The following is a 26,695-nucleotide window of genomic DNA, read 5'->3' on the forward strand; positions in this document are numbered from 1 at the left end:
ACCTGCAGGTTCAGGGATTCATATATGCGAAGAACGTCCGTGCCTGCAGAATAGAGCAGCGTGGCCCTCTTTGCCTCATCGTTGGTCTCTCCTGTTGCTGTGAAAAACATTTCCAATTTCTTGATTCACAGGAGCCATTTCGGGCCCAATTTAGAAGGTGGGCCTGAGGTGTCAAATTCTTGCATTGGCTGCAGCGAGCCATGTTGCCGACGTGGTGCTCTTGCTGGTGCGCTGGCCTCTCCGTCACTGTCCGTCATTTTCACAGGTCGCACAGGCACCTCCCGCTATCCTGCAGGCCGCAAACCTGACTTCACACAAGCACACGCGTACCTTGTAGCGTGTGCTGCAATATCGGGTAGTGCACCTGCCTTGGTACTTGTCACTGGCAATGTCTTCTAGCTTGAAAAGGCTTTCCAGTACTTTGCCGTGGAAAAACTTCTTGGCCAGTCTATTCTGTGGTCCTCCGGACTGGAGAACCACAGGAGTTCCAAAAAATGAAGCTTGTTGTCTTCTTCAGCACGTGGGCAGCGCACGAGCACCCTCTCGGGCCGCTACTGCCTCACGCGGGAAAATGCAAATGGCCGCCATCACTCTCGTCAGGTCCGTAATGTGTTGGAAAAGAGAACTGCTATGAACACGCTCACGCGTGTCAACATGCTTTCCTCTCCGTCCTCGTCGCCAATGTGATGGGCGAGCCTGTGCCTCGGGCCACCCTGTTCTAGCACACGCATACATACATTCGCAGACACAATGACACACACGTCTGTACGTTCCAGGGTCCCGGCGGCAACTGCCGCACGGACCGTCTTTATTACACGGGCGCATGCGCGGCCCAGAACGAGGCTTGCGCATGTGCGCCTTGGTGAAAGACGTAACAGTCACCACAAGTGGGGTTTTAAAATAAATTAACTTAATTTGAACATAGGATTCGTGAATCTTTCTACTCTCAACACAGCTTAATACAGTATAGGTCAGCGTGCCGAGACTCGATATGTGTGTGTGAGTTGGAGGTCGCAGGTTCGAATCCCGGCAAAACCAACTCGGGCCTCCATACTTGCAAGGTCGATAAATAAGTACCAACTGTGTTTGGACGATAATAATTGATTTCTTTATTTATTTAATTTGTAAAGCACACATACAACCCATAGGCATTGAGGCACTGTTGCAGGTACAGGGTACTAGTCAAGCTAGTGTAATGCAGGCATAGTTTTATACAAATACAGGTTGAAAAAGGTGTGACCCAGCGGCAGTTATCATAGAAAACATGCAGAATCGTACAGAGGTATAAAACTAGGTGGCAATAACCCTATAGAACAGGCTGTTGGGGGGGTTGGACAGAAAGGTTCCTGCCAAAAGGCGTGATGGGGGTATTCAGGTTTAGTTAAAAAGCTGAGTTTTTAATGCTTGACGGAAGATCCAGTAGGATGTCTCTGCCCTCATGGAGGGTGGGAGTTTGTTCCAGAGCTTGGCAGCAAGGTAAGGGAAGCTGGAGCCTCCGGCTTTGCATCTTGTCACTTTGGGCACAATGAGCCTGGCTGTGTAAGGGGTCTTAGTGGGTCTGGAAGAGTGGGCTTTGGCAATTCTTTTGGAGAGGTAAGGTGGTGTTGTGTTGGATAGGCACTTGTGGGTGATGGAGAGTGTTTTGAAAATGATCATGATGATAATTATATGTAAATGTTTAATGTACAGTGCTACATAAATAATGTATAATTATTATGATAGTTCACTTACATCTTTCTTTACAGCATTGCTGAGACAATGAATGTCCTCCCGGATCATACATTTGGCGTGCTCTATCGCCCTGAGAAATATGGTAAGCCCTCCATTTCTTTACCTCTCTTGCTCTCATTTGCAATTTGGCATGTTCTATATTTCGCCCTTCTCCTACCGTCGCTATGTAAAACCTTCAACCTAGTATATATACAGTTCCGCACAACTGCCCCAACCTGCTGTGCATGCATCTGTGCAGTGGGTCCCACTTGTGTTCCTCCAGGGGGCACAGGAGATTAGCAAATGATTCTGCACCTAACACCCCACTAGATTGTGGGCCTGGGTAATAAATGGTATTGTTGAATCGCATAAGAACTAGTAACCGCTTAATTGTGCAGGTTGTGGATGCCCATGTTGTTGTACCGCACAGTCATTACGTATGCTTGTGTTGCAGTAGGTGTTTTTGACAGAGCTATGTGTTTGATATGTTCCTCTGAACTCTCTGGGGATCATGCTCCAAATCTCTGTAAATTGTTTGCAGGGGACCACCTACATGCCCTTACGTGGGAAGCATGGCCATTACGCAGACTGTGGTTTGAGAAGATGAGAGAGAGGAGCCAAGCAAGGCAAGGCCATGCTTGAAACACAACTTGTAGTTTAGGTACTGTATGTAAAGCAGAAATGTCTAGTCTGGAGACATTTGAAGCCAACGAGTGCAAAGGCAAATGTTGTATTGAAGATGATAGAGACTATGTGACAGCTGGAATGAAGATTTTTTGTGGGATTCGGGTTTAATGCTCTGCGGCGCAGCACTAAAAGAGCAACCGTGTACAGTTGCGGTCTTGGCTCCACTGTACATGCATGCGGCAGAGATTATGTGGCAGCTGGACCACATTTGTTGTGGAACTCAGATGTGTGCTATGGGGCACAGATCTAGGAAGAATGGACTAATCTTGCTCACCTGTACGGTTTAGCTGGCTTCTAGTCTGGCAGTGTGTAAATAGAATCTACATATAACAAATGCATATCGAGCAGAGAAATACAAGAAATGTTAACTCTGTTCAAAGCTATTGAATGTCAATGCTTTATTAAAAAAAGACAGAGGTCAACTGCGACTAGGAAGCTCAGTGTGAATGGGGTGGTTGAATGAACTAGTGACTCAAACATTGGTGATTGCAAAATGCGCTTGCTTTGTATGTTTATGTTTATTGTGTTTATATAGCACTTTACGCCAAAGCGCTTTACATTCTAACAACAAGGATACAATAAAAACAGTAGAAGCAGTTACAAAATATGAATCAAACCAGTAATACAGCAAGTAGAACAATTTGCCAGAGAGGATAAACGAGGGAAGAGGGGGTGGAGAGGGAAGGAAGTGGGAAACAGGAAGTGGAATAAGCTGAGGGCGAGAGAGGAGGAGAGGGTACTTAAGAGGAACGAAGCAGGGAGAGAGAGGTAAGAAGAGGAGGGTAAAACAGGGGGGAGAGGGGAAGGTGGAAGGAAGGGATAAGAGGATCAGGGGGGAGTGGAGAAGAAGAGATTTCAAGGAGACACGAAAGGGGGAATAGGTGGGGATGGAACGGGTAGAGAGAGGAAGGGAGTTCCAGTGGAGGGGGGCAAGGAGCTGAAAGGAGCGAAAACGAGAGGAGGCGCATGGGGACGTGTTTACGAATGGCCTTGAGCACATTCCTCACTACAGTGCAGTAATTGCAATGTATAGAGGCTGTGAGGAGGTCCATTGCCAGACTAGGGACATCCAGGGGGGGGGAGGGCTAAGAGAGACAGGTGCCTCCACAAGCCATATGATGAAGGGCCCGGCCTAATGTGGGAGATCCACTGGTCACCCATCCCTAGCCTCTGTCCCTTGGAAGGGGACAGTCACATTGAGACCACAGACACTCCTTACCTGCATGAACGGCTCCTCAATGCCAGGTGCAGTAATCCCATATAAATCTACAGTGGGAAAGAGAGGAACCTGAACTAGGATGGGAAACGTTGCAGGTCATCAGACAGCCATCGTACAACACCTCAGGAAAAGACCCTGCTGCACTAAGCTCAGATGTTTCTGTCTGCAGTGATCTGATGGTAGGCTGACACAAAGTTACCTCATTCCTCCATACACGTAACAACCTGCAAATCCCTTTCTTAGTGCCTAGAGTGGCCAGAACAGTCAACGCGCCTCTCCATTTGGCACTTGCAGTCCGTTTGTGATTGAAAACATCTTTTCTTTCTTTTTCTGATTCTGTAAGCCAGAAGCTTGCCTCTAGTTCCCTGAAGGACACCAACCAGTGTGAATGTCAGAGCTGATAAAAAGGAATTATAGCTCAGCTCAGCCACAGATTCCACATTAATTATTGGTTTATCACTGATAAGCATGCACTCGTTGAGCCATACACTGGCTACCTTCAGCAGACCTGTCGAGCTATGGTTAGTTTGAGCATAGTTACGATGAATCACACTGTCCGTGGCATCATTGGAAACATATCATCAGCATTCAATATTATTTTGAAGTCAAGCTCTCCTAACACAATGGGCCTTATTACGAGTCCGGTGGTAACCGTGCCTGAAATTCCGACAGATTACCGGCGGACTCGTATAACCATTCCGCCTCCGTGATTCCCGGAATTACCAGGGCATTACGACCCCGGTGACCCGGGAATTCCAGAGGCGGAATTCGGTAAATCCCCATTCCCATTGAGTCCTCTTGGACTCAATGGGAATGGGGAAGTGGAAACACTTACACCATCTCGTAATGGTGCCGGTGTTTCCACGTCCGCCTGCAGGCGGGTGGTGTTAAACCCACCAGGTCAGACCTGGCGGGAATGACACCTCCGCCTGCAGGACTCGAGATCACTTGGTATGCGAACAACGGTAGCGGCGGGTTTACCGCCACCGTTATTTCCATACCGGGTGACTCGTAATGAGGCCCCATGTCCCATGTGTCCTGTGAGAGACCTGAAGGTGTCGCACTTACTAGTCCCCGGGATCTGTCATCCAGGTGGCCAGGACACGACCATCGCTATTGGATCCAGTTCCTGGGGGTGTACCAGTGTGGGAGTATCACCTGCATGTGTGGTCTTCAGGGAGTGGAAGTGGGACAAAGAAGGGTGAGACGTGGTATCCCCTTCCTTATGGCACCTTTTCCCCATCCTGTCCAGTAGCATACTTAGAAACTCTACCCCCCTTTTCCGACACAAACACTTTCTCACCCCGCAAGCGACAACAGACTAATATCAGAGCCGTTTACCTGACATGTCCCCACACAAGGGTCAGGCAGAGTCAGGCAATTGCCGACAACTACATACACTTGGCAAGGCCAAATGCATGAGGAAATCACTATTCCACGACAGCAGTTCAAACGGAGGAAAAAGGCGGTGAGACCTGAAAGGATGTCAAGGAGGGAGTTGCTCTTGCCCTTTTCAACCCAGATCTGCGAAGCCTCCTATGAAAGAAACATAAGACCAGGAATCACAGCTGGCGAGTGGTGTGACGGATGTCAGCGGTACATGGAACCCACCCGCACTGATAGCGAGGGCGGGAAGACGTGGTTGCCATCGTGGTACCGCCCTTGACTCTAGTGGAAAAAGAAACGCAAACGAGTTCAGCACAGCCAGTGAGTCAGACGAACCTGATAGTGGGCCGGTCTGTGTTAGACTCAAGGTTGCAGTGGCAACATTAAGATGATTAAGAGACAGATGACTTTTGTGAATTAACTTGGTACCCCTCTCCTGAACAAAGAGACTGTGTAGAACAAAAATGGGTAAAGAAACTACCAATACCAAGAGGTCTTGGGGAAGGCCGACGTGATGTGTCAAGGTGGTCATACACGGGTCGAGCGAAACCCCTTGTACATTCGAAAGTCCTTGACACGTTGTAGAAGTTGTGACGATAAGCCAATTGTGAAACTGACGTTTGCACCCGGCTGAGGGGAACACTATACGAACTGTGATTATGTAAAGCCTGCACTTGCCATAGGCTAACAGAGTGACCCAGCGAGATGAGATCGCCCTTCGGAAGTCTTTGTTTAAAGTTGGCAAGTGCTGTGGAAGTTCTGAGCTCGGATAAGGGAGACCTAACTAAAAGGTGGTTGTTTAAAAAGACACGGAGACCCTTGAATATTATAAATTAGGAAATTGTTATTAGAAGGCGATATGGAACCCGACTGAGGGAGTCAAGAGAAAGGTTTCGAAGAAGCTAAGTGCAACATTATGACAAGTATGAACCCGACTGAGGGATGTCCACATTGAATGGTTGGTATGAGCCCGATTGAGGGAGGCTAATGATTGATAGGAGGATCGGAGCTCAGCTGAGGGGGATCCAAGAGTGAAGAGTAATCATCCTAAGTGAAGGTTATCAGAAGGAACTTTAGCTTTGTTGTTTTGGCATATCAGGCCTGTGCACTCAAATATCATAGACAACCAGACCATAATTGCTGAAAGGGGCCCGATCACCTAATAGAGTTTAATGGCCCGGCCCTGTCTCCAAACTCGTCAGTTATTCTAGACCAGATGCTGGAGCACCATATTGATTCAGAATATGAACAGGGGTACTGACCAAAGTAATCTAAGAACGCCAGTTTTTGCCAGGGGAAGATACTGTGCAACCAGAGTTAAAAGAGTTTACGGAACCGACACCAGCGGGACCGGATACCCTTTTAAGGCCAGCAGAACCTTTACTTAACCCACAGTCCTTGTTATCGATACAAGTTTTATCTACTCTCCAGTCTCTACTTCTGCAACTGGACACTAAGCTAATCAGCCAACCACACCCGCAGGCACCCGATAACACACCACACCCTTCGGGAGAACCCTGCACGTCGGATACAACAGCAAGGGGCCAACTTAATGAACCAAGAGGTAATACACTCACCAGGCGTACAACCTTACAGAAAAGGCTGCCTATCAAGCCTATAAGGCACACACGATGGCACAGCTCCACTAAAACAGGAGGGTCTTCTCCAACTAGAACGCAAGGGTCTTCTCTAACTTGAACAAAACCACAACATTCTCCTTACAGTCAAGAGGAAGAAGAACTACAGTCCTCTACTGCGGATGACGAGGGAGAAAACAGGGACACTGACAAATCTACCTCGAAATCACAACAGTTAGACACCTGGGAGGACACAGACTTGGTCTAAACCAAGACGCTAAAGAATCATCACGACAGTCTCCACCTGATGACATAACTGCATTCCACAACACAGATCATCAACCCGTGGGCTCAGTATTCCAAAGAGGGCCCAAGCACTAGAGCCAGCAGTGTGTAGTTTGTTCATGGACTGAGGCGGCAAATTGTAGGCTGAAGCACCACTGAAACAGAATGGAACTATGACACCCATATCAACAAATATTGCAAGAACGTAACATCCTGAGAGATTTCAGACATCACAGCCGCTATCTTGGAAATGGGATTATTTAAGGCCACGTCCAGAAAACATCAGTGCTTGGCGTTCATTCAGCCTTGCAAACACCCTCATGTTTGTTTGTTTGTTTGTTTGTTTGTTTATTATTTATACAGCATGTGAGCCACGTCCGTCAGTTGGACCCCACTTTCAGCTTGCATACAACCTGCTCCAGCAAATTTAGGAGCTCCACCTGCATCCTTTGTCACGAAAACCCACAAAAAAGGAGAAGAGACTGATTACAAGGACAGTGCAATGATTCACCAGATGCCGTGACTTCTCTCCCACCACTGTAGATTTTTTTTATCTATTCTACAGATTTTAAGGGATTTATACTCTTTCTGCACAATGGCAGACTGAACTGGCAGCCATTTATAGTAGGATCTCTCCTCCCCTTGGGTGAGGTTTAAGGATAAGGTGACACCCGACATACTGAGACTGGGCTACATTTTGATTGCGCCATGTGTTGGTGGCCATGTGCTTTAGAAGGGTGTTGGCCTAAGGCTACATAAATGCCTGCCGCCATCTTGGATGTTTTTCCCTCCCTCTAGAAACCCTACATTTACTGTTTGCCATAGTCTGGGTTCCTCTATTTTCTCGTCATGTGAATATGGAATTGGAAAATCCCCCAGTAAACATGGGTTACATTGAAAATGCTTTTGGCTCCTGTAGTTTGCAATTTTGTAATCCCTGTGATGCTTGTGATGCAGAGAGAATGTGGTTCATTTGTTTTCTTCCCCATACTGTCCGCGTGAGTCAGTACTATAGCATTACAGTGTGACTTCGTAGCCACGATGCTTCTGCGGGCTGCGCAAGAGTGAGTCATTCCAAGAAATGTTTTCTGCAGCATCAGTGCCGATGGAAACAGTTTATTTTTTCACTTTTCCATCTCTGAGAGTTTAATCCTTATGAAAAGGAGTACCTTTAAGGGGTCTGGGTCTTCTCCTACCCTCCTGATGGTCAATAGTCTTGATGGGGCCTTTTGAGTTATAAGTGCTCCTGTGGCTATTCCCTACCTAAGTGTGGGGGATCAAGTAAGGGTAGGTTGGGGATCACCTGTATTCCTCTTCTGAATCCAACATCCACTAGCTCAGGTTGCCACGTGGCCCCTTTGACCACCCTACATTTGGACCGCAATATTAGGCAGGGGTCTTTGCCCCATCAAGGAGAGCTGGCAAGGCTGACCTCTCCTGTTATATTTGAGTTCACATTCCTCCATCTGCCCCAACATCAGCCTCCACTGCCACAAGATCCCCTCGCTCATCCAGTCCTCAAAACCCTTCCTGCTGTCACATAGATACGGACTGTTTGTCTGGATTTTTGCCATAGGACATTTCTGCTTATCTCTGCCATTCTTGATGTTCTTGCACAGTGATATAGTGGTAAAAGTGGAGACATTGATATGACAGTATCGACATCAGTGCTACGATATGCCAATGTGTGCCAGTACATACCCGAGGCACCCCAAGGTTTGCTTTATATGCACTCAGCGCCATCTTAAGGAACCTTTGGGCCTGGGGCACAGACTCCTTCGGGGCCCACCTCTAAACCAAAGAAATTACGGGATTGAAAAATCCCTGGTTACCGCCCCCACAAATCTCTGTAACCAGTACCTAACAAACTGAGCTATCTTCTGCGCAATCATGGCATTCAAATTTATCAACATGAAGTTCAACTTTCAGTATGGCACATGATCTATATATAGCCAACTGAAGGGTGAGAATCCTAGAGCAGCTGTGCTATCATGACTGGACAAACTGGGTACGCAAAAGCTTTATAGGATTAATTTAGCACCATTTCTAGCACCCAGACACACATGTAAGCAGTGAGGTATGAAGACCAATCAAATAAAGGAGTCATTTATGGTAGATATTAACATAGCCTGGGCCCTCCATCTCCGTTTCTTCTACAGCAGCTTTTGCAAGTCAAAATACCATTCGGCCACAAACTGTCCACTCATCTAGAGGCACAACCGGAAGCAGCCCTTTGCACCCAAAAATAGTGCAGAGACCAAGATACTCGTACAGTAGAGTAGACAGGCACAGAATTAGAGTCACATGCACTACTGGGATGTGGATATTGACGGCACAGTAGTAGAAGCAGTGATGGTTTAAATCCTAGTGAGTATGGAGATGGGCTAGAAGTCTGTTCTGGATCTTCTCCATCTCCTCGCTCCGTGAAGCATCTTGTTTGCCTCCTCCATGCTGTTCACCATCTTGCCTCCAATCTAGTGTTAGACAAAAAGGTGTGGAAAATGCTGTTTTGACATCCATCTGTTGGGCCAATGTTCTAGCCTCTGCGTCTTGCTGATGCCTGTTCAGCTCCTTTTTGGTCAGATCTTGAAATATCAAAAGTTGAGCACCCGTCCGACTAAAGATTTTCAGCTCAAGTGTGTTGTGGAATATGTTGTGTCTCTGTTGTAGCTATAGCAACTTCACTATAATATGTCTTGGGGGAGGGAAGCATGTGAGCGTGGTTACAATCTAAAAGGTCTATAAAAGCATGTTAGAAATCAGGGCTCCAGAGTCATATTGCTCCCTGTTTTTGGGGAACCCAATTGTCAGGCTCTCAGAATAACGTTTCTGGATTCCCTCAATAGAGGGTGACCTTCCTTCTGAGACTATAGCTCCTGTTTAGAATTATAGCGTGGAAAATAATAGGTTTGGGCGAAAAGGCAAGGTGTAGACCACCTGGCGTATCCGTGCTCTGAAACAAAACACTACAATAGGTTAGCTAGTGTCTGGCAACCTCAGTTTCCCACTTTGCCTCTCCCCGAATACACTGTCTTACCTGAGGTTAGTGTTGTGTTGGTGATTACACCTATGAGAGCTTAAATCCCATCTATTTCGCATCACAGTCCATGGATCAGGCATCCACCCGATGCCGAGGTGCCAGCGGGTCTCAGAGTTAGTATTAGTAGAAGTCTGTATGGGACTGACCCGGGTGGCATTAGGGCGCACAACTAAAGCAGTCCAAGTCTGGTATTGTCTCCTTTGGAGAAGGAGTCTGTGGTGAAAAGTAATCCAAAACAGGGTCCAGGTAACAAAAGTTTCCAGTAATGAAAAGCAGCCAAGTCCACAAGTCCAAACTAGCACAAACTGGTTTTGTGAGATAATAGCATCCAAGAACAGGCCGGGTTGCAAACCAGGAAGGACAAGCAGAAGACAATTCATTGCAGAGGAAGCGAGGTCCAGGTACATGCAGAGTCTGTAGCCCTGATGGCAAAGTTACCAAGCATCAGAGCAGGAAGGGCAAAACAAACTAAACCGAGTCGGGTAGAGTAGCCAGGAGGTCTGGTACATGCGTAATAACAAGGAGCTTCACGCACAGACAAGCGAAACACCGGAAACTTTCTTAGTTTGAGAAGCAGTGACGGAAGTCTCTGTGCCGCGTACAACTTCTCTGCGGGCTCCCAAATGCCAAGCTATGGATGTAATGATGTTGTCACATGCGACGTTCCTCCACCGTGTGGCATGAGGTTTGTTTACACTTAGTGCGCTCCTGCCACACTGGTGACGCTGACCCAGTTTCCAAGGCAATCTTCAACCTTGCCGCCGCCAGGTGTGGACAGAGGCCATGGCACCAATGCTCTAAGGTGTCTCTGGCACACCTAGGCCTTCAAGGGATGCTGTTTTGAGGTGCAGAGATTCATTCGCTGTCGTTAGACCATTGTATGTTTGATATCGCTCTTTCAAACTTCTTCCACACCCGGCCTTCCACTGCTCCAGTGTGTCAAATGTACTTTCTAGAGGTCTAAGAGAAGATTTCACCTACCTATTCTCTTCCACTAGCCGAGTCTACACGCCATGCATTCTCTGGAGTGAACTCTGGTTTCCATCGGACAAACTAGAGCCTTTCTGTCTGTCCTCTTGGTCTTTTGGGCAGTGGTGAGGAGATTTTCCATCCGGAGGAGGTTGACATACTTCAAGGAATGCTAAGGTCCAACAGTAGTGGCAGCCCAGGCAGGAGATCAGCCTTCAGGCAGCCATCACTCTCAGAGCGAGGTTGTAGATTCTGAAGTTGGATTCATTTTATTGACCTTCCAGAGATTGCAGGCTGAGAGGACCGGCAGTTTAAAGTTTAAATGTTTAATTATCACGTTGTAAACAGATTCCAGAAGTAGGTGTTGTAGTCCTTGTATGTATTTTGCTGACTTCCAAACTGCTGGGGAACCAACAGAATAAACCACATGTAATATAGTTTCAAATAGTTTATTCTTATCAGTGTTCAGGATGGGATAAACGCCTTTACGTTCACTGAGGTTTAGGAAGTAGACATTAATGTTCAATTCTCTTATTTAAACAAAAGCTTTAGGAAACATATTGAAATAGATCAACTAAAATGTGTAAGGGTTCTCCTACATGTTAGGGATACTGATCGCCTTTTTGTTGGTCTAACCTCCGCCCCTGTATGCTTTGTGACACTGCAACACATTCTCAGCATTAAAGCACACAGCACTTTTTGAAAGTCTAAGGGATATAGTACCCACCTCACTCTGCTGGACCGTCCCAGGGATATGATGCCCAGCTCACCTAAAGGTATATAGTGCCCAGCTCATTCTCTCACCCAGCAGTATTTATAGTCATCAATTGTCTGCTCTCCATCATTCATTCAGCTTTCTTGGGTCCATCAGCTTTTCTCTGTTGACCATTGAGCTGCTTTAGGTATTTTGCTCTCCTAGATCATGCAGCTTTCTCTGCTGGCTCCTCGCTGCTGCCACCAACAGTCACTGGGTTAGGCTCACTATCCTCATCCTTTTATCTGCCCATGTGTGTTCATGTCCCTGTAAGATAACTTGATATTTATTAACCCTTATTAAGGCATCTGCTAACCTTTCTGATTGGGTTTCCTGTTGAATTAAGTGACCGGGGCAACTGAGCAATGGCAGCTCTGAGGGTTTGGCGGCCATTGTTGAATCAGGCGGAGGTTCCACCCTCCCTGTGTACTTCTGTGACTGTAGTGGTCACATGGCTTGTCTTCCCCCTTAGATGAGCAGACCTGTGGCAGAACGCTTGCACAGTCCATGCACTGAGTGTGATTTAGTTTATTAATTATACCTGCAGCTGACACAGCTCCCACTTACTCCCCTTTTGGGCTTTTTCCCTTCAACAGCAGCCAGGAATAAAACTGCCCACCTCTGTAAAGGATTGATAGAGCAAGTCCGGTAGTGGGCTATGATGTAACATTGGGCGTTTCTTGACCATGGGATAAGAGAGAGAGAGAGAGAGAGAGAGAGAGAGAGAGAGAGAGAGAGAGAGAGAGAGAGAGAGAGAGAGAGAGAGAGAGAGAGAGAGAGAGAGAGAGAGAGAGAGAGAGAGAGAGAGAGAGAGAGAGAGAGAGAGAGAGAGAGAGAGAGAGAGAGAGAGAGAGAGAGAGAGAGAGAGAGAGAGAGAGAGAGAGAGAGAGAGAGAGAGAGAGAGAGAGAGAGAGAGAGAGAGAGAGAGAGAGAGAGAGAGAGAGAGAGAGAGAGAGAGAGAGAGAGAGAGAGAGAGAGAGAGAGAGAGAGAGACTCTGCGTCAAATACGCGTGTTTATTTCTTAAAGGCTACACTGGATTGGTGCACAAATGGGATCCCAGTTGGCCTAATATTTCTATGATGAAGATCTAATAGTGTGTTTGCGGGTAAATGATGCAGTGTGTGAGGAGGAAACTTGTGAAAGTTCCATTTGTACATCCATAAATGTGCACTACTACGAGCGGTGGTGAGGCATTGGTACCAGAATTATGTGCCCACCATCATACTATTGAAATCAGTCTAATTTTCCTTGTGACTTACTCTAGAGTATGTGGTGAAAATATGTTTGCATTGGCATAAAAGCTGTCTTTATCTACAACACTGTTTAGTAAATTATGTATCTCAAAATATCCTGTGACCTGATGCAACTCGTAACATTGTTCAGCTCTTTCTTTCTTTCTTTCTTTCTTTCTTTCTTTCTTTCTTCTGGCAGGTGTTAGGGAGCTCATTCATTATACCCCCCCAATGGATTTCCAGCGTGGCAAAGAGAGGCATAGGGCTGTCCTTGCAGCTGTCCGACAGCACTTGAAGAAGGTGAACTACCAGAACTTTGACTCATTGCTGGAAGCCTTCAGACATTATGATAAGGTTAGTGCCGTGACATTACATCAAATCTACTTGTGTTTGATGGTTGCTCAAGCATTTGCTACAATTGCTACCAGAAAAACTATAGAATAATAGGGCAAGAGTACACAAGAACTAGCTCTGATTTATGTTCAACAGGTTGTATCTGAGTTTCCTCCAAAGCTCGTAATAAATAGTTACCATAAGTAGTCCAAAAAGGAGTGCACACCGGGCAAGAAGTAACGCTGTTTATTACACAAATCAAACAGAACAGTGGACCAGAACTGGTTGATGAGAGCTGACAAACTGGCATACAGCAAACATCAATTTTATACTGCTAATACAATGTTTATGGTAGTGTAAACAGTTGCACTTCAAACTTCAACTCTTTTTGATTCCCACAAAGCCGCCTGGCTAAAATAAACCACACCCCTATTGCTAGACATACGTTAGTAAAACATGATTGGAGAAGACAGATTTGCCCTCTCTTAGCTCATCTCCTCCCCATGTGGCACTCCTCCCGCAAACCGTTCGCAATTAGTAAAAACATTTGTGCTGACCTCCGGTTCTGTATTAACCTACCATTGGTCAGCACCACAGCAGAAGGAACATGAGACACCCCGAATTTGTGGGAAACACCCGCAGGACAGTGACTTTCACAAACATTTTAGTGGACACACAAAGGGCTGGTTACCTCTCAGGGACACCAGAACCTAGTCTAATTGGTTCTTCTAGGAGTGTGGCTCCCTCACGCCTCCCCGTTCCTATACCCACTGGCCAAAGAGCAATTAAGACTGCCTTGGTGTAATGTGAGTGTTTCTCTGAATCCGGTCGGCTTCCCCAGCTCCCACGAGCAGCCGTGGGACTGGCTCGCCAACCTTGATTATGTCACCTAGTGCTGTCTTAGTGGCTATGGTCTGCTGGAGACGAGCAGCTTGAGTTCAGCTGCCCCCCACCCTCGACCATGGAGCACAGGTCTTCTGTTTGGAGCGGGCCTTCCGGGTGAAACCCAACCTGTGGAATCCCCATAGTTTGTTTACCTGTGGTTATCTCCTTTATCATACGTTCGCATACAAGTTCCTTGTGTCGATGTCATAAACAGGGTGTCCCCCACCCCTTGTTCCCTACCAGGCCTGATCAGATGGTTGACTACAGCTCCCAGAGGCCCCTTGTTCCCCCTCAAGTGGCATCCAAACCCATCCTTCGTATTCCCTCTGTTGGTAGTGTAAGGAAGGCATGGTATCAAAGTAAGACAGACACAAGTGATCACATTTCAAAGGTGTTTATTAAACTGTAAAATGGGTGAGATAAATGCCTAATCTAAACCTAAATCTAAGCTGGGAGCAAGCTACAAGCATCTAATAATAATAATAATAATAATAATAATAATAATACAGTCCTAGTGGAGTCTAGTCAAATAAAAAAGGGCCTACATTAAAAGAAAACTATTGCCAATCCTTACCGCTATGCTAAAAAATAGAGTGGGATAATGTTCACAAAAAAAGAAAGAAGTGTTCATCAAATGATACGTCAGGATGTTATGGCCTGGGTCTCCCTTCCCCATGTTTTTAGCCGTGACAAGGCGGCAGACTTGAGAACAGCACACTCCTGGCTTTCAACACAAGGTTACAGTTCCTTTTCTCCTTATCAGGACCTTCTGTACTCAAGTCTCTTTCATGCAAAGTATCTTGCTTCAGAGGGCCCGACATGCCATGAACAACAAAACAAAAGTTCCATTGATTTTCCTTCACGTTGGGCGATTGCTCTTTACCCTTGGATCCCCCCTCAGCCAGGCTCTGATCTTTCTCTCAACGTTAGCCTCCCTCAGTCGGGTTCAGACCAACCACTCACTGTGGACATCCCTCAGTCGGGTTCATACTTGTCATCACAATGTTTACTGGTGTATTACTGCTCACCCTAATTTGCAGGCATCCCTCACCTGGGTTCACATTTGTAAAATACAAAGTTCAGTTAGCTTTACCACCATGCAGGATTCACTTCCCTTAACCTTCTGATGGTATCCCTCCATCAGGTTCACAATGTCATGTTCCCATAGTTCAACAACAAGTCATTCTAGACCCCTTAGGTTCTTCCCTTACCCAAGTCTGGGTCTTAGCCCCAGTCAGGCATTCCCTTAAGACCCCAGTCAGGCTTTCCCTAAAGACTCCAGTCAGGCTTTACACAATTCTATCACCACAAGGTTCCTGGGTGTGTTACTGTTTGCCCTAATTTGCAGGCATATCTCAGTCGGTTTCACATTTGCTCCAGTAACACTGTTCACACAGTTTGCTTCCACAACGCCTCAGAGAATTTCGACTGTACAAGGGGTTTGGCTTGACCCTCGTATGACCACTTTGACAGCTCCCGCCGGCCTCCCCTAAGGCCTCTGGGTACTTGTAGTTTCAATAATCTTCTCACCAAGAAGGTTTCCCTCAGCCAGGCTTGACCCTCTTTTCAAAGTTCACAATCCACAACAAAGAAGTCCAAAATGCACTGTCAGGATTTTGCTCCCACTTCTCAGCTCCCCAAAACGGCATATCCTGGCATTGGGAACTGCAGGAGCTGAAAGGGGATAATGTTCTGCGGTCAGGGTCTCTTCTGCTGACCCTCAGAGACCTGGATTCACCTGAAAGGCCCAGGGGAGGAGTCTTTCTGTGCTAGGCCCTGAAGACCCTCGCGTATGGAAACAAGGCACAATAACCATACACTAAGTGATACGGCAGACACGAGGATCAGTTCCCAAAATCTAGGGTTTATTGCAAAGCAAATAGTCTCAGTCGGCCGACTGGATCTCACGTCTCGCAACGTGTGTCACCCAGACCTTGTGAGACGCAAGAGAGCGAGCATTCTACAACAGTATCATATATACAAAAAGACAATCGTACAATCTTCTTGTGACACATCAAAACCGCCCATGATGTATCTTCTTGAGCTGGGGTTCAGTAATTGACAATTATGACAAATATGACACCACATTATGACACCTTTCTGTCTCAATCAATATTACTCTTTTTAGCAACACTTGCAATTTGCAGTAAGCAGACATGGTTCTTTGTTATGGAGAACACAAAGCACTTGTTTAGCGAGCAGACCGTCTTCGTAGGAGAGACACATTCCAAAGCTTGCTATCTTCTAGTTTCTATTCGTGAACTAGGGGTCAGCCTGATCTAAAGAGGGTCTCGTAAGGGGGCCTCTAGGAAAGTATAAGTCATGCCTTTACGGCCTGTTTCTACAGTTTCAGCGAGACCGGCCGGCATCTGGACGCTGATTAAATGCCTCTCTGCTCGCCTTCAAGGACTTGTGAGGGAGGAAAACAATGTATTTCTGTACTGCTTGGCATTTCTGTCTGGGCTGGACTCTCAACATGTAACTGTGGCCTTGCTTCGTGCATGAGCAGAATGAAAATGAATTTTCGTTGCAAAGCGTTTGAACAGAAAAGCAAAGAAAGCAAATGGCGGACTAGGGCATAAAATGGACGCTCTATGGTTGTGCTAGCTATGCTGATTATGCTGGTTATGCTGACGATTCTCTGTAGACGATGTAGGGTATATGATGTGATTGGTTTTCGGCCAACATAATACACCTTCTATGCTTTGGTAGGGTTGTTTTTCTAGATTTACAGCTGTGGGTACTGCCACGGCCAGTCTCAGGGCGGTTTTCTCCTCCTCAAAGGTCTCCCAGGGTCTCTGCTGCTCTTCTGGTTTTCCTCTGGCTTTGTGCACCTTCTAGCATCCCCAACTCGCTCAAAGTGTGCCTGACCCTGCCTGTCATCGTTAGCAGGACAACATGGCGGTCGTTCATAGGGGTTAATGGCCCAGGGATTCCCATGGGTAATCCTTATTCCTCCTTGTTGCTTCCTCTTCGTTGCAGTATTTGAAGGACAGAGTGAATGAAGGGGATTCTGGGAAATGTGAATATTACACAAAAGGTTTGTCAACAAAAGAACAGGGATTATGGGGTTTGTAGTATGTGACTGAAGAGGAGGGCAGGTTATTGTTTCAAAGGGGGGGAACAGATGTCTCGTTGTTGATGAATGGGTTTTCTACTGCCTTTTCTAAAAGGAAAGCACTGGGGTAGAATGGGACTGTGGTGGCAATAACCTATAAAGATTGAGGGGTTGTCGGGTAGGGGTATATCGCAGAAAGGGGGATACTGCGTCTTGCCCAGGGGATCCTCCCTTGCTTGTCCACCCCCAGGGTTGTGATCCAAGTGCCATGGCCCTCCCCTGTCCACCTGAACAAAGGATCCCCGGGGTCTACCAGGAAGAACACCCTCAGGTTTCTCACAGTAGGTGCGCCCCACTGTCTGGCGCTGAATCAGCACCTTCATCACAAGGTCAACAAATGCATTCAGCTTTCCTAATATTTACATTGTTTTAGTATTCCCAGTATTTCCACCCCAGCCCCCCATGTCAGAAAGAGTCTCAGGGGCCATTTGTGGTGCTGGCATTACTTGATTGGTCGAGATGGACAAGATTAGATTTTCTATTGGACTTTGCTAGCAGCTCTGTTACCTCTTGAGAGACACATGCAAGAATTAAGTGGATCTTTATTTTAGGGTCTGCCCTGGGTGCTGTGAGCGGTCAGGAATGAGAGGCGGACACAAAGTTGTAATTATCTCAACATTTGTCATGTTTATGAAAACAAAAGCGGGATGGGATAAATGCCTATCTGTCCCTATACTAAAAAATAATGTTCCTGCCCATCAAACTAAAGGTAAAGAAAATTGACCATGTGTCCAAATATATCTGACCCTCACACTAAGATATTCAATCAACATCTGAAAGGTAAATGTGTCTGTTTCTAGTTCAACAAAAATGTGCAAAAGTTCATAACTTTGCCTCCAACAAAGTAATCCTTGCGTCCACGGTTTGACTCCTTCCCCAGAATCAATTCAGGAAGTCTTTTGGAAGAATTCTGTTCCACCGATATTCTATTCAGCTCTATAATAAATTTCTTTCATCCAACACTTCCCTCAACCTGCCAAAACAAATGTCTCTCCCATAGAACACTTGTTCAAAAGCAAAGCAACTGTTTCTCTTATGAAATGTTCTTCTCAAGATGTAAAAAGGATTATTTAAGATGATGTAACAGTCTTTTCCATAGAAAACGTTTCTCAAGATGTTAAATGCAAGTGTTTCATTCATAGAAGGTTCTTTTTAGAGGCTCATAGCAAGTGTTTCCCTCATAGAATACTTTTGTCAGAATGGCAAAACAAATGTCTGTTGTACAATAGTTTGTCAGGAAGATAAGTAAATATTTTCTTCCCACAACACTGTTTATTTCCTTGTCTACTCGCCTGTCAGGATTAGTTTCAACTCCACACAACTGCTCCTTCCCTGGTTTACTCGCTTGCCAGGAATGGTTTCTACTTCACACAACTACTAATGCTTCTTTCTCTGCTTGTAGCAATCTTTGTTCCAGGTTTCTCCATTTTATTTGGTTGGCTTATGCCGATGATGTGTTGATATTCGACCCCACCCCTATACGCCTTCAGAGGAAACTTACTTTATTCTATTCTTATGCGTTGGACAACAATCTATGAGTTTATACAACACAAATGAAAGGGTCGAGAAAAACAATAGAGAGCTTCACCCCTTGTTGCTCATTCAACCATTTACACATTGGAGTGCAAAGAAACCACACCTGATTTTCCGAAAAACTTATTTTTCGTATCTATTTTCTTCGTAGTTTAGGTATAGTACTGAACATCATTAACTGCAAAAGACAAGCAACCACAGTTTGCACATTAAAACAGAAGCAAGTTGATTCCCTTGCACAGAGTTCTATACAATGAACATAATACAGTTGCTACTGTTGATACCTTAAAGGAACGACAGGGGTCTAATCAACAAGTGAAAAACTAGTATACAATACATATGTTGTTGTGAAACAGTAAAAAATAGATGACTCTGTGTTTGAAGGAAAGAAATCGTCTTCACCCGGTGTTTCGGCCCTATATCTGGGCTGTGTGAGCCAGTTTCTTCCTAGGGCCTTCGTCAGGACAGAGGAGGACTATGTAGTCTGGATGTTCAGATAGTGCTGTAAGATGAATGAGGGATAATGAGAAGAAGCTCCAGGCAATAGTAGTAAGTGTTTCTTTTTTCAAGTTCACACTATTTGAAATAAGGACGCAAAATATTGCAGTTAAGTCAGAGTGTGATTAAATAATTGACCAGGATCTCACACTTTGGCTAAACAGTGAAGCAGGGATTTTAACCCACTCTGCAAATTTGACCACATATTCCAAGTTTTACTTTGTACAAATAAGTAGGTTTTGGATTTGAAGGCCTGCAATAATACTGTTTTAAAGAGTATACTTACAAAATACACAAATTAAATAGTAAAGCCCCATGACAACATGTTAATATTTATAGCAACTAAGCGAATTGTGGGTTTAATTTTCACATCCTGAATTGTAAACTAAAAGTCCCAGAATGCAAGATAATGAAACCTGAAAAATCTATTTAACCCCACTGTACTTTCAGTGAATTAAGATACGGAATAAAAGAACATGTGTAATAAACTAAGATAGAATTGGAGAGTCTTTGTCACAAGCCTCGAGCGCATTGTTATTCATAATGTTGAGAACATTTGATTAGTGACACAAAGGCACTTTATTTTTTTGTATGTCAAGAGAAATAGACATCATGGATATAAAAGAAATCTTTCAAAAGGGTGCATTGTGTTGCTCACTTTAACTATCAGATTTGGACGGTAACTGGTGCTTTGCGAGGTCTTTCAGTTGTAAACATAGATTGGTGCATAGAGGCACACCCAGCCCTGCTCTGTTTGAGATACAACTAAACTATTTTCACAAGGGCTGCTGCATGTGCACAGGTTGTGTGGCATTGCCCAATTGTTAGGTAGATGTCTATTTTCATTACCAAATCTCCTTCACCTGTGAGACCCCCATCACTTTTTGCTGGACTCATGGATTTTTTGGGTCTATCTCCTAAATCAGTGGGAGACTTTTTCCCACCCACTCATTCTTTTACTCTGTCTATGGGAACCCTTGTTCATTACTTTTGTACTTTATATTATGGAGTCATGTTTTCCTCCATATTCTCTAATGCACCTTTTGTGCAGTGCTACTGGGAGCCCTTTGTGCTTCCCCTTGCATTTTCTTTTTCTTTTATTTTCCTTAAGGGTAGAGGGAGACTTTTTATCCTTTCTACATTTTATATCGAGATCAGCACTCCCCACCTTATGTGGAGTGCTGAAGGGTTTCTCAATGCTACTGTAACATTTATGTTACAGTGACTGGCATACATGAATGACTGGTGGCAGTGGACGTGTTTGACCGACTTTTGTGTGATTTTTACCTGTAGGTGCTGTTCACAACCCCGGTAATACACAGACTAGAAATAGTCTTTAAATGCCTTTCAGGTAAGGCCCCACAATATTTGAAATCTAGGATCCATATGGCTGCACTAAAGCGCGTATTGCGCTCTAATAGCCTGATGTTATTGGTTCAACCATGTACCTCTCTGAGGAAACTAGGTGGAGCAAGTTTCGCTGCCTGGGCTCCAAAAACTGGAATATGATTCCACTCTACCTTAAACAATGTACTACATTACAGCAGTTTAGAAAACGTCTTAAGACGTTTCTTTTTGATGCCTAAACTCACTCATTAATATAGGATAACTCGGCCATTCTCAAGGACTTTGTTAGTTGCTATGCCTAGTGACTTTTTTTCTCTTTCCACTCCTGAGTGATTTGTTTTTTGTTGTCTGTTCCTGTGAGCGCCCTGAGACCTATACAAAAATTTATTTAGTTAGACGCGTCACCGTTGACCCAAAATGGTGGCTGTATTATTTGTTTCACCATTTCTTGTGTGCTTGACCTATCTTGTTGTGCTGGTGCGGGGAGGCCATGGTTTGACTTCTGTCTTCAGCAGAAATCCTTTGGGAAGCCCACCAAGGCGCCAGAGTGTCTGTGAAGACAGGAAACAAAGGAGGTGTCCAAACCTCTACAGTCCTTTGTCTTCTGGCATGCCTGCCTGGAAACGGTTCCAACTGGGAGGCATCCCCCAAAGTTTGAATGTAGCATGAGTGCTGATTGGCGGGGTTCCAGCATAAATGGCCTGGATCTTGAAGCAGAAGACAAGTCGACCACTGGAACAGGAGAACCGAAGAAGATGACCAGAGACGCCTGCAGCCCCTTCCAGTAACTGGTGAAGCATGCTGAAGTGATTGCGGCTGCCCTGACCCCGTTTTCGAACCGACAGGGAAACTCCAAAGAAGATGACTTCCTCCCATGGACTAGTGGGCATAATCAGCCCTAAAACAACCTGCAATTTGAGCCATGTCATCATGACCTGCAACCTTCTTGAGCTGTATACCACATATACTTTGGGACCTTTGACCATCCTGCAGTGCATCATCTTCCGAAGAACTAATCTTTCAGAAGGTTTAGTGGACTCCTGATGGACCTCCAGAAGCAAAATTTCATTCCTCAAAGCCCCCTCATCAGAGTGCAGGACAGAGCAAGCGAGGCAAATTGATTGGCCGAGAACCGGTCTTCACTGGTGTCTCTGAAAATGCACCAAGACCACATGTCTGCATTGGAGCATGATGAATCCTTTGCTGGGAGTCCCCTCTCTCGACTGTTACTGTTTATGTTACTATGCGATATCGTGAAGGCATCCAGCTTCATCTTCTTCATCACTCCTAAGGTACTGTGGGACGCGAGGTAATACTTACCTAAAATAATTCTGTCACTCCTATGTTACTGAGGTGGTAATCTGTGCGTTTGGGAGTTTGCCCATACACGTTTTCCCAGGGCCAACACTGGAACGTATTCAGAAAGCCTTCTCTGGAGTCCCTGAACCCTTTTACCCACAAGAACTGTTACCTAACTGCTATTGAAGATTTCCACAGGAACTCATGACTTTACTATAGTTTGTGTCAGCCTTTTTGACCTCCATTCTGACCCTGAAATAGACTTAGAACTAGATAGGACCTAGATAGGAAAGGACTCCTAAAGCCTTCCCCCTGTGAAATGATTGCTAAGTAACTTACCCTGTGTTGGTGTTGTTTCTGTCATAAGGATCTGAAACAAAGTATTAGAAAAATGTAACTGCAAAGTACTAACTGGCTACTGTTGGTTGGGTAACTGTATTATTCCTGAAACAGAATAAGTTACAAGTGTTGGCAAGTACTTATTTGCTAATATTAGTAGCATACCTGTAATATTCCTGAAAGAGAATAAGTTACATAGTTTACTGCAAAGTTATTACTTACCTTTCAATTACATACTGTCATTCTGAAAAGTAATTGCCAAGTTCTTACCTAGCTTTGAATTGATTCCACTATTCTAGAAAGTAACTACACGCTCTGTAAAGTGTCTATCTGTTTCTATTGGTCTCGCTATTCCTGAAACTGGATAACTTACAAAGTTTACTATAACATTGGTTTAACTTACCTTGAATTTCTTGCTGCCAGTCTTTTTACACTGTGGTTTACTTACTAGTATTGCATTGGTGTTATACTGTGTTTGCTTATTGTGATAGTACTTAACTTTCTGAAATTTAGATTTATCTTTACCTGTGTGTGTGTGTGTGTGTATATATATATATATATATATATATATATATATATATATATATATATATAATAAACCATTTTCTTTTTACATAACTCTAAAGTTGTAAGTGTTTCTTTTGCGATATGTCTGCTACAAGATGTGTACCTCCCTCCTATGATAAGCCTGGCTGCTCTGCCATTGCTACCTTACCTTGAGTGGGGCAGACATATACTAAGAGGTTTTAGCTCTCTATTCCCCAGGAGATAGTTTTATAAAGTCCTTTGGGTGGACTTTAGAAATCTGCCCTAAAACCAATGCCACAACACAAATACAGCTTTGTAGTCTAATATTAACTGTGCCCATATGTGCAAGTCCTTCCTATTTCAATTGGTTTAAGAGCGAATTTAATATTCACAGCATGAGTATGTATTCTTAAAGAAGATTAATCGTAACAGCTTAGGTTTATTAAATTGCAAATCCTCTAAAGCCAACACGCGTTCTGACCTATTTTGTCTTAATCAAGGCTCTATAGATGGCATGGGTTCAAATGCTGTGTTGATTGCATTATTCCTGTTATTATTAAATAGATTAAAAGCGGAACATGTATGCAACATCAAATATGTGTCCAACACATTGTTATGCAAAGTACAGTAAATAGCAGTTTGTGAAATTACAGCACAATGAGTGTGAAGGAGACATCATGGCAATACAAGAATTGGAGAAAATAAAACTGAGTGGGCGAAGGGAAGAGAAACCCCCCCCCAAAAAAGAAACCTGTTGACATAATACAGAATTGAATCACCTTCACTTTTTGTTAGATTTGGATGTGTCAGCTGTCTGACCTATAATCCACTGTATAGAAAGATTTCTCATAATCTCTAATCCAATTGTGACTGGGTGGCCCGCCACAAATAACCACACTGACTCTCTGAGTAGTCCCAAGGGTGTTTATTGGGACTTTACAGATAGAATGGCTTCTGGTCTTAAGATTCTTCAGGGTCTCCTGAGGTCTTAAGGGGAATTGGCACTAGCGCTGTCACCCTCTCTCGCCACCCCCTAGCCCAGGCGTCCCTAATGGGAATGTCAGTATTTTCGCCAACAGTGACCCTTAACTGTCAGATTTTCTGTCTGGTTTCTATCAGTGGTTTCCCTAGTGTGATGGCTGACTCCCTAGTAGCCTTCTAATCTTTCTTGACCTGGCCCGCTTAGTGTTCTAGGGCAGTCAATGGGAATGGTGCCTACTTTCACCCATTGTCACTCTTCTTTCACACATGGTCTTACCTGACCCTTCACTACACTGGTTTGAAGATATTGTCCTGCCATACTACTGTTCCTCCAATCTCACTCTGCCTTCCCACCTCCACCCTTTCATCTCACGTCTCCTCTTACTCCTCAACTCCCTCACTTCTTACTGTCCCTACCTCCTGTTACCTCTGTTATTAACCTTTCCTCCTTCCTCCCAATCTACTGCCTTGTCTGTTGCTGTTCTTCTGTTATAATCTCTATCTGATCCTACCACAACTCCTATTCTCCCACTCTGTCGCTCCCACTACTCTCCCTCTACTGCTATTCCTACTCCATTATTAACACTCACTACCACCATTTACTACCAACTACCACTATACTACCTCATTCACTTCCTGACGTATCCTTTACGCCCACTACCACTACTACTACTACTTACTACCATTGCTTTACGTGTTATTCTGCTAGTTCCACTACCACTATCTCCACTTCCAACTGTAACTACCACTCTGCTACTCCTACTCGACCTCTACTCCTTAAGCTCTCCCCTCTCACATGCAAACACTCCACAGACCCCCTTCTTCCAAGATCCTCCACGCTCCTTTCGCTCTCGCCTCCTGGTCTCTTGGATGTCCTCCACCACCTCCTGTCCTCACCCAACTAACCCACACTAAACCAGTCACACACACCACCTTAACTACCCTATCCCCTCACAGGACTGGATACTTACCCCAGCCAATCACTTACCTTTCTCCAGGGGTGTGACAGGGGAGGTTGTGGGAAGGCTTCATAAGGGCTGGTAAGCCCTGCCTCCTTTGATGTGGTGCTGCAGCATCTGTGACATGCAGACCTAATTGGGGACCCCAAAGCTTGGCCTTCTTGTGGGCCTCCTTTTTAATATAAAAATCCCTGATGGTTTAGTGCACTCTCCACTTAATACAGAGAGTCCCTGGTGTCCAGTGGGGCTTCTGGTTGTCGAGCTCCAGCTGATGCTGCCAGCTAGAACCGCCTCTTCCTCTTCCTACTGCGGTGACCAACGGTGACCTGTGTCGTCCCGGTTGTCACATCCCCTGGTTGTTGGCTCCCAGGCCGTGCTCTCCGGCAGCCAGTGTTACCGCGTTTGCTGCATCCCGCGATGTGGCACAACCAGCTGCTGAATTTGCTGCACTGTCCACTCGTCCTGACTCTTCTCACTGTGACATCCCCAGCAGTGTTTTATTGTTCTCTTTCCTTCCTCCCCCCTATTTTATTTTCTCAAATTCTTGTATTGCTGTGATGTTTTCTTCACACTCATTTTGCTCTAATTTCACATGCTGCTAATTATTGTACTTTGTATAACAATGTGTTGGAAGCATATTTAGTGTTGCATACATGTTCCGCTTGCAACCTATTCCATTAATAATATGAATAATGCAATCAAATCATCATTCAAACCAATGCCATATATCAGGCAGTGAAAAGGATCAAATGGGTCGAAACACATGTCAGTCTAGAGGCTTTACAATGTGTTTACATGTGTTTGCAAGGTTGTTAAGGCGCTCACGGAGGGACGCTGTGTGTGTGTGTCTATGCTTGGCTATGACTTGGGAAATTGGCAGTGCTTGAATGTCCAGCCTTAGCCGATTCTATACTTGGCTCAGGAGAAAGAAAAGGCGTCCAAGACGCTTTTCTTGAGCCATTGAACTAAAGGTATGCTCTGTAAAAAGGTAACAAACCATTGGTACAGCGTACCAATTTTATTAATTTTGTTACACGCCCAAACCCTTGGGAATCACAGCGTAGGTTACAGAAGGATTTACATATCTGGTTGCATTGGAGGCAATGTTACACAATTAAAGGCAAAGAACACAAATCTGAATATACAATACAAGTTAGTCGAGGCTGGGTTACACAGACAATAGTCAAAAACGGTGTTCTGAGAAGACGATTCTTTTTGGACTCTCACAGGATATTAATTGCAACGGGTTGTCTATGCAAGGGTTTCTGGTATGGGGAGTGGTTCTACCCTAATCTCTGTTAAAGAACCAGGTGTTGAGTGCGCAGGTTCACCTCTCAGTCAATGGGAGGGAGTTCCAAGTTTTAGGTGCTAAGACCTGAAAGCTTGATCCTCCCACTCTCACTTTCGAGAGTTTGTAACGTGGGACCTGAAGTTGGGAACTGTAATTCGATCTTTATGTTCTTGTCGAATTCTTGGTCGTCATTGTATTAGTGAGGTAGATGGGGGTGGTCTGAATCGGGCATTTATGCGTAATGAACAGCATTTTGAAGAGGATTCTTGACTTTGTAGGTAGCAGGTGAGCTTCCTTTCTGATCTTTGAGATGTGGTTGTGCTTTTTAATGCAAAGGGCTGCTCTTAGGGCTTTATTTTGTAGAAGTTGTAGTTTGTCAAGGTTGGCTTTGGACATGCCTAGGAGTAGCACATTGCAATAATCCAGTTTGGACAGTATTAATGCACGTGCAAGGGTGATACAATTTTGAGGGGTCAAAAATTGCAGACTGAGTGAGTTTAGCTTGGCTGTGCATGCAATAGTTGAGGAGAGTGAGTTGATGTGCTTTGTCATAGTTAGGTTTGAATCTAGATACACCCCCAGAGTTTTAGTCTGGTTGAGGATGGGGATAAGAGAGCCATCAATAGGGATATTGGAGTAGTCCGTATGGAGTGCGTTGATTTTAGAGGGAGCGCCAACAGTGAGGATCTCCGTCTTTTCGTCATTGAGGCAAAGACTTTTGACT

The 26,695-nt window shown here is 45.0% G+C and overlaps 1 protein-coding gene across 2 annotated transcripts in view; it reads left to right on the top strand.

The window, feature by feature from the left end:
• Nucleotides 1-26,695, top strand: part of EFHB (EF-hand domain family member B) — a 400,940-nt gene that overhangs the window by 270,492 nt on the left and 103,753 nt on the right. For both annotated transcript variants that reach the window (XM_069648882.1, XM_069648883.1), the window contains 2 exons: nt 1,746-1,813; nt 13,060-13,214. In XM_069648882.1, coding sequence (XP_069504983.1) covers nt 1,746-1,813; nt 13,060-13,214 — 223 coding nt within the window. The remainder of the gene's footprint in view (nt 1-1,745; nt 1,814-13,059; nt 13,215-26,695) is intronic.

The sequence above is a fragment of the Ambystoma mexicanum genome, chromosome 2q, assembly GCF_040938575.1.
Source record: "Ambystoma mexicanum isolate Mex_15411 chromosome 2q, UKY_AmexF1_1, whole genome shotgun sequence".
NCBI lineage: Eukaryota > Metazoa > Chordata > Amphibia > Caudata > Ambystomatidae > Ambystoma > Ambystoma mexicanum.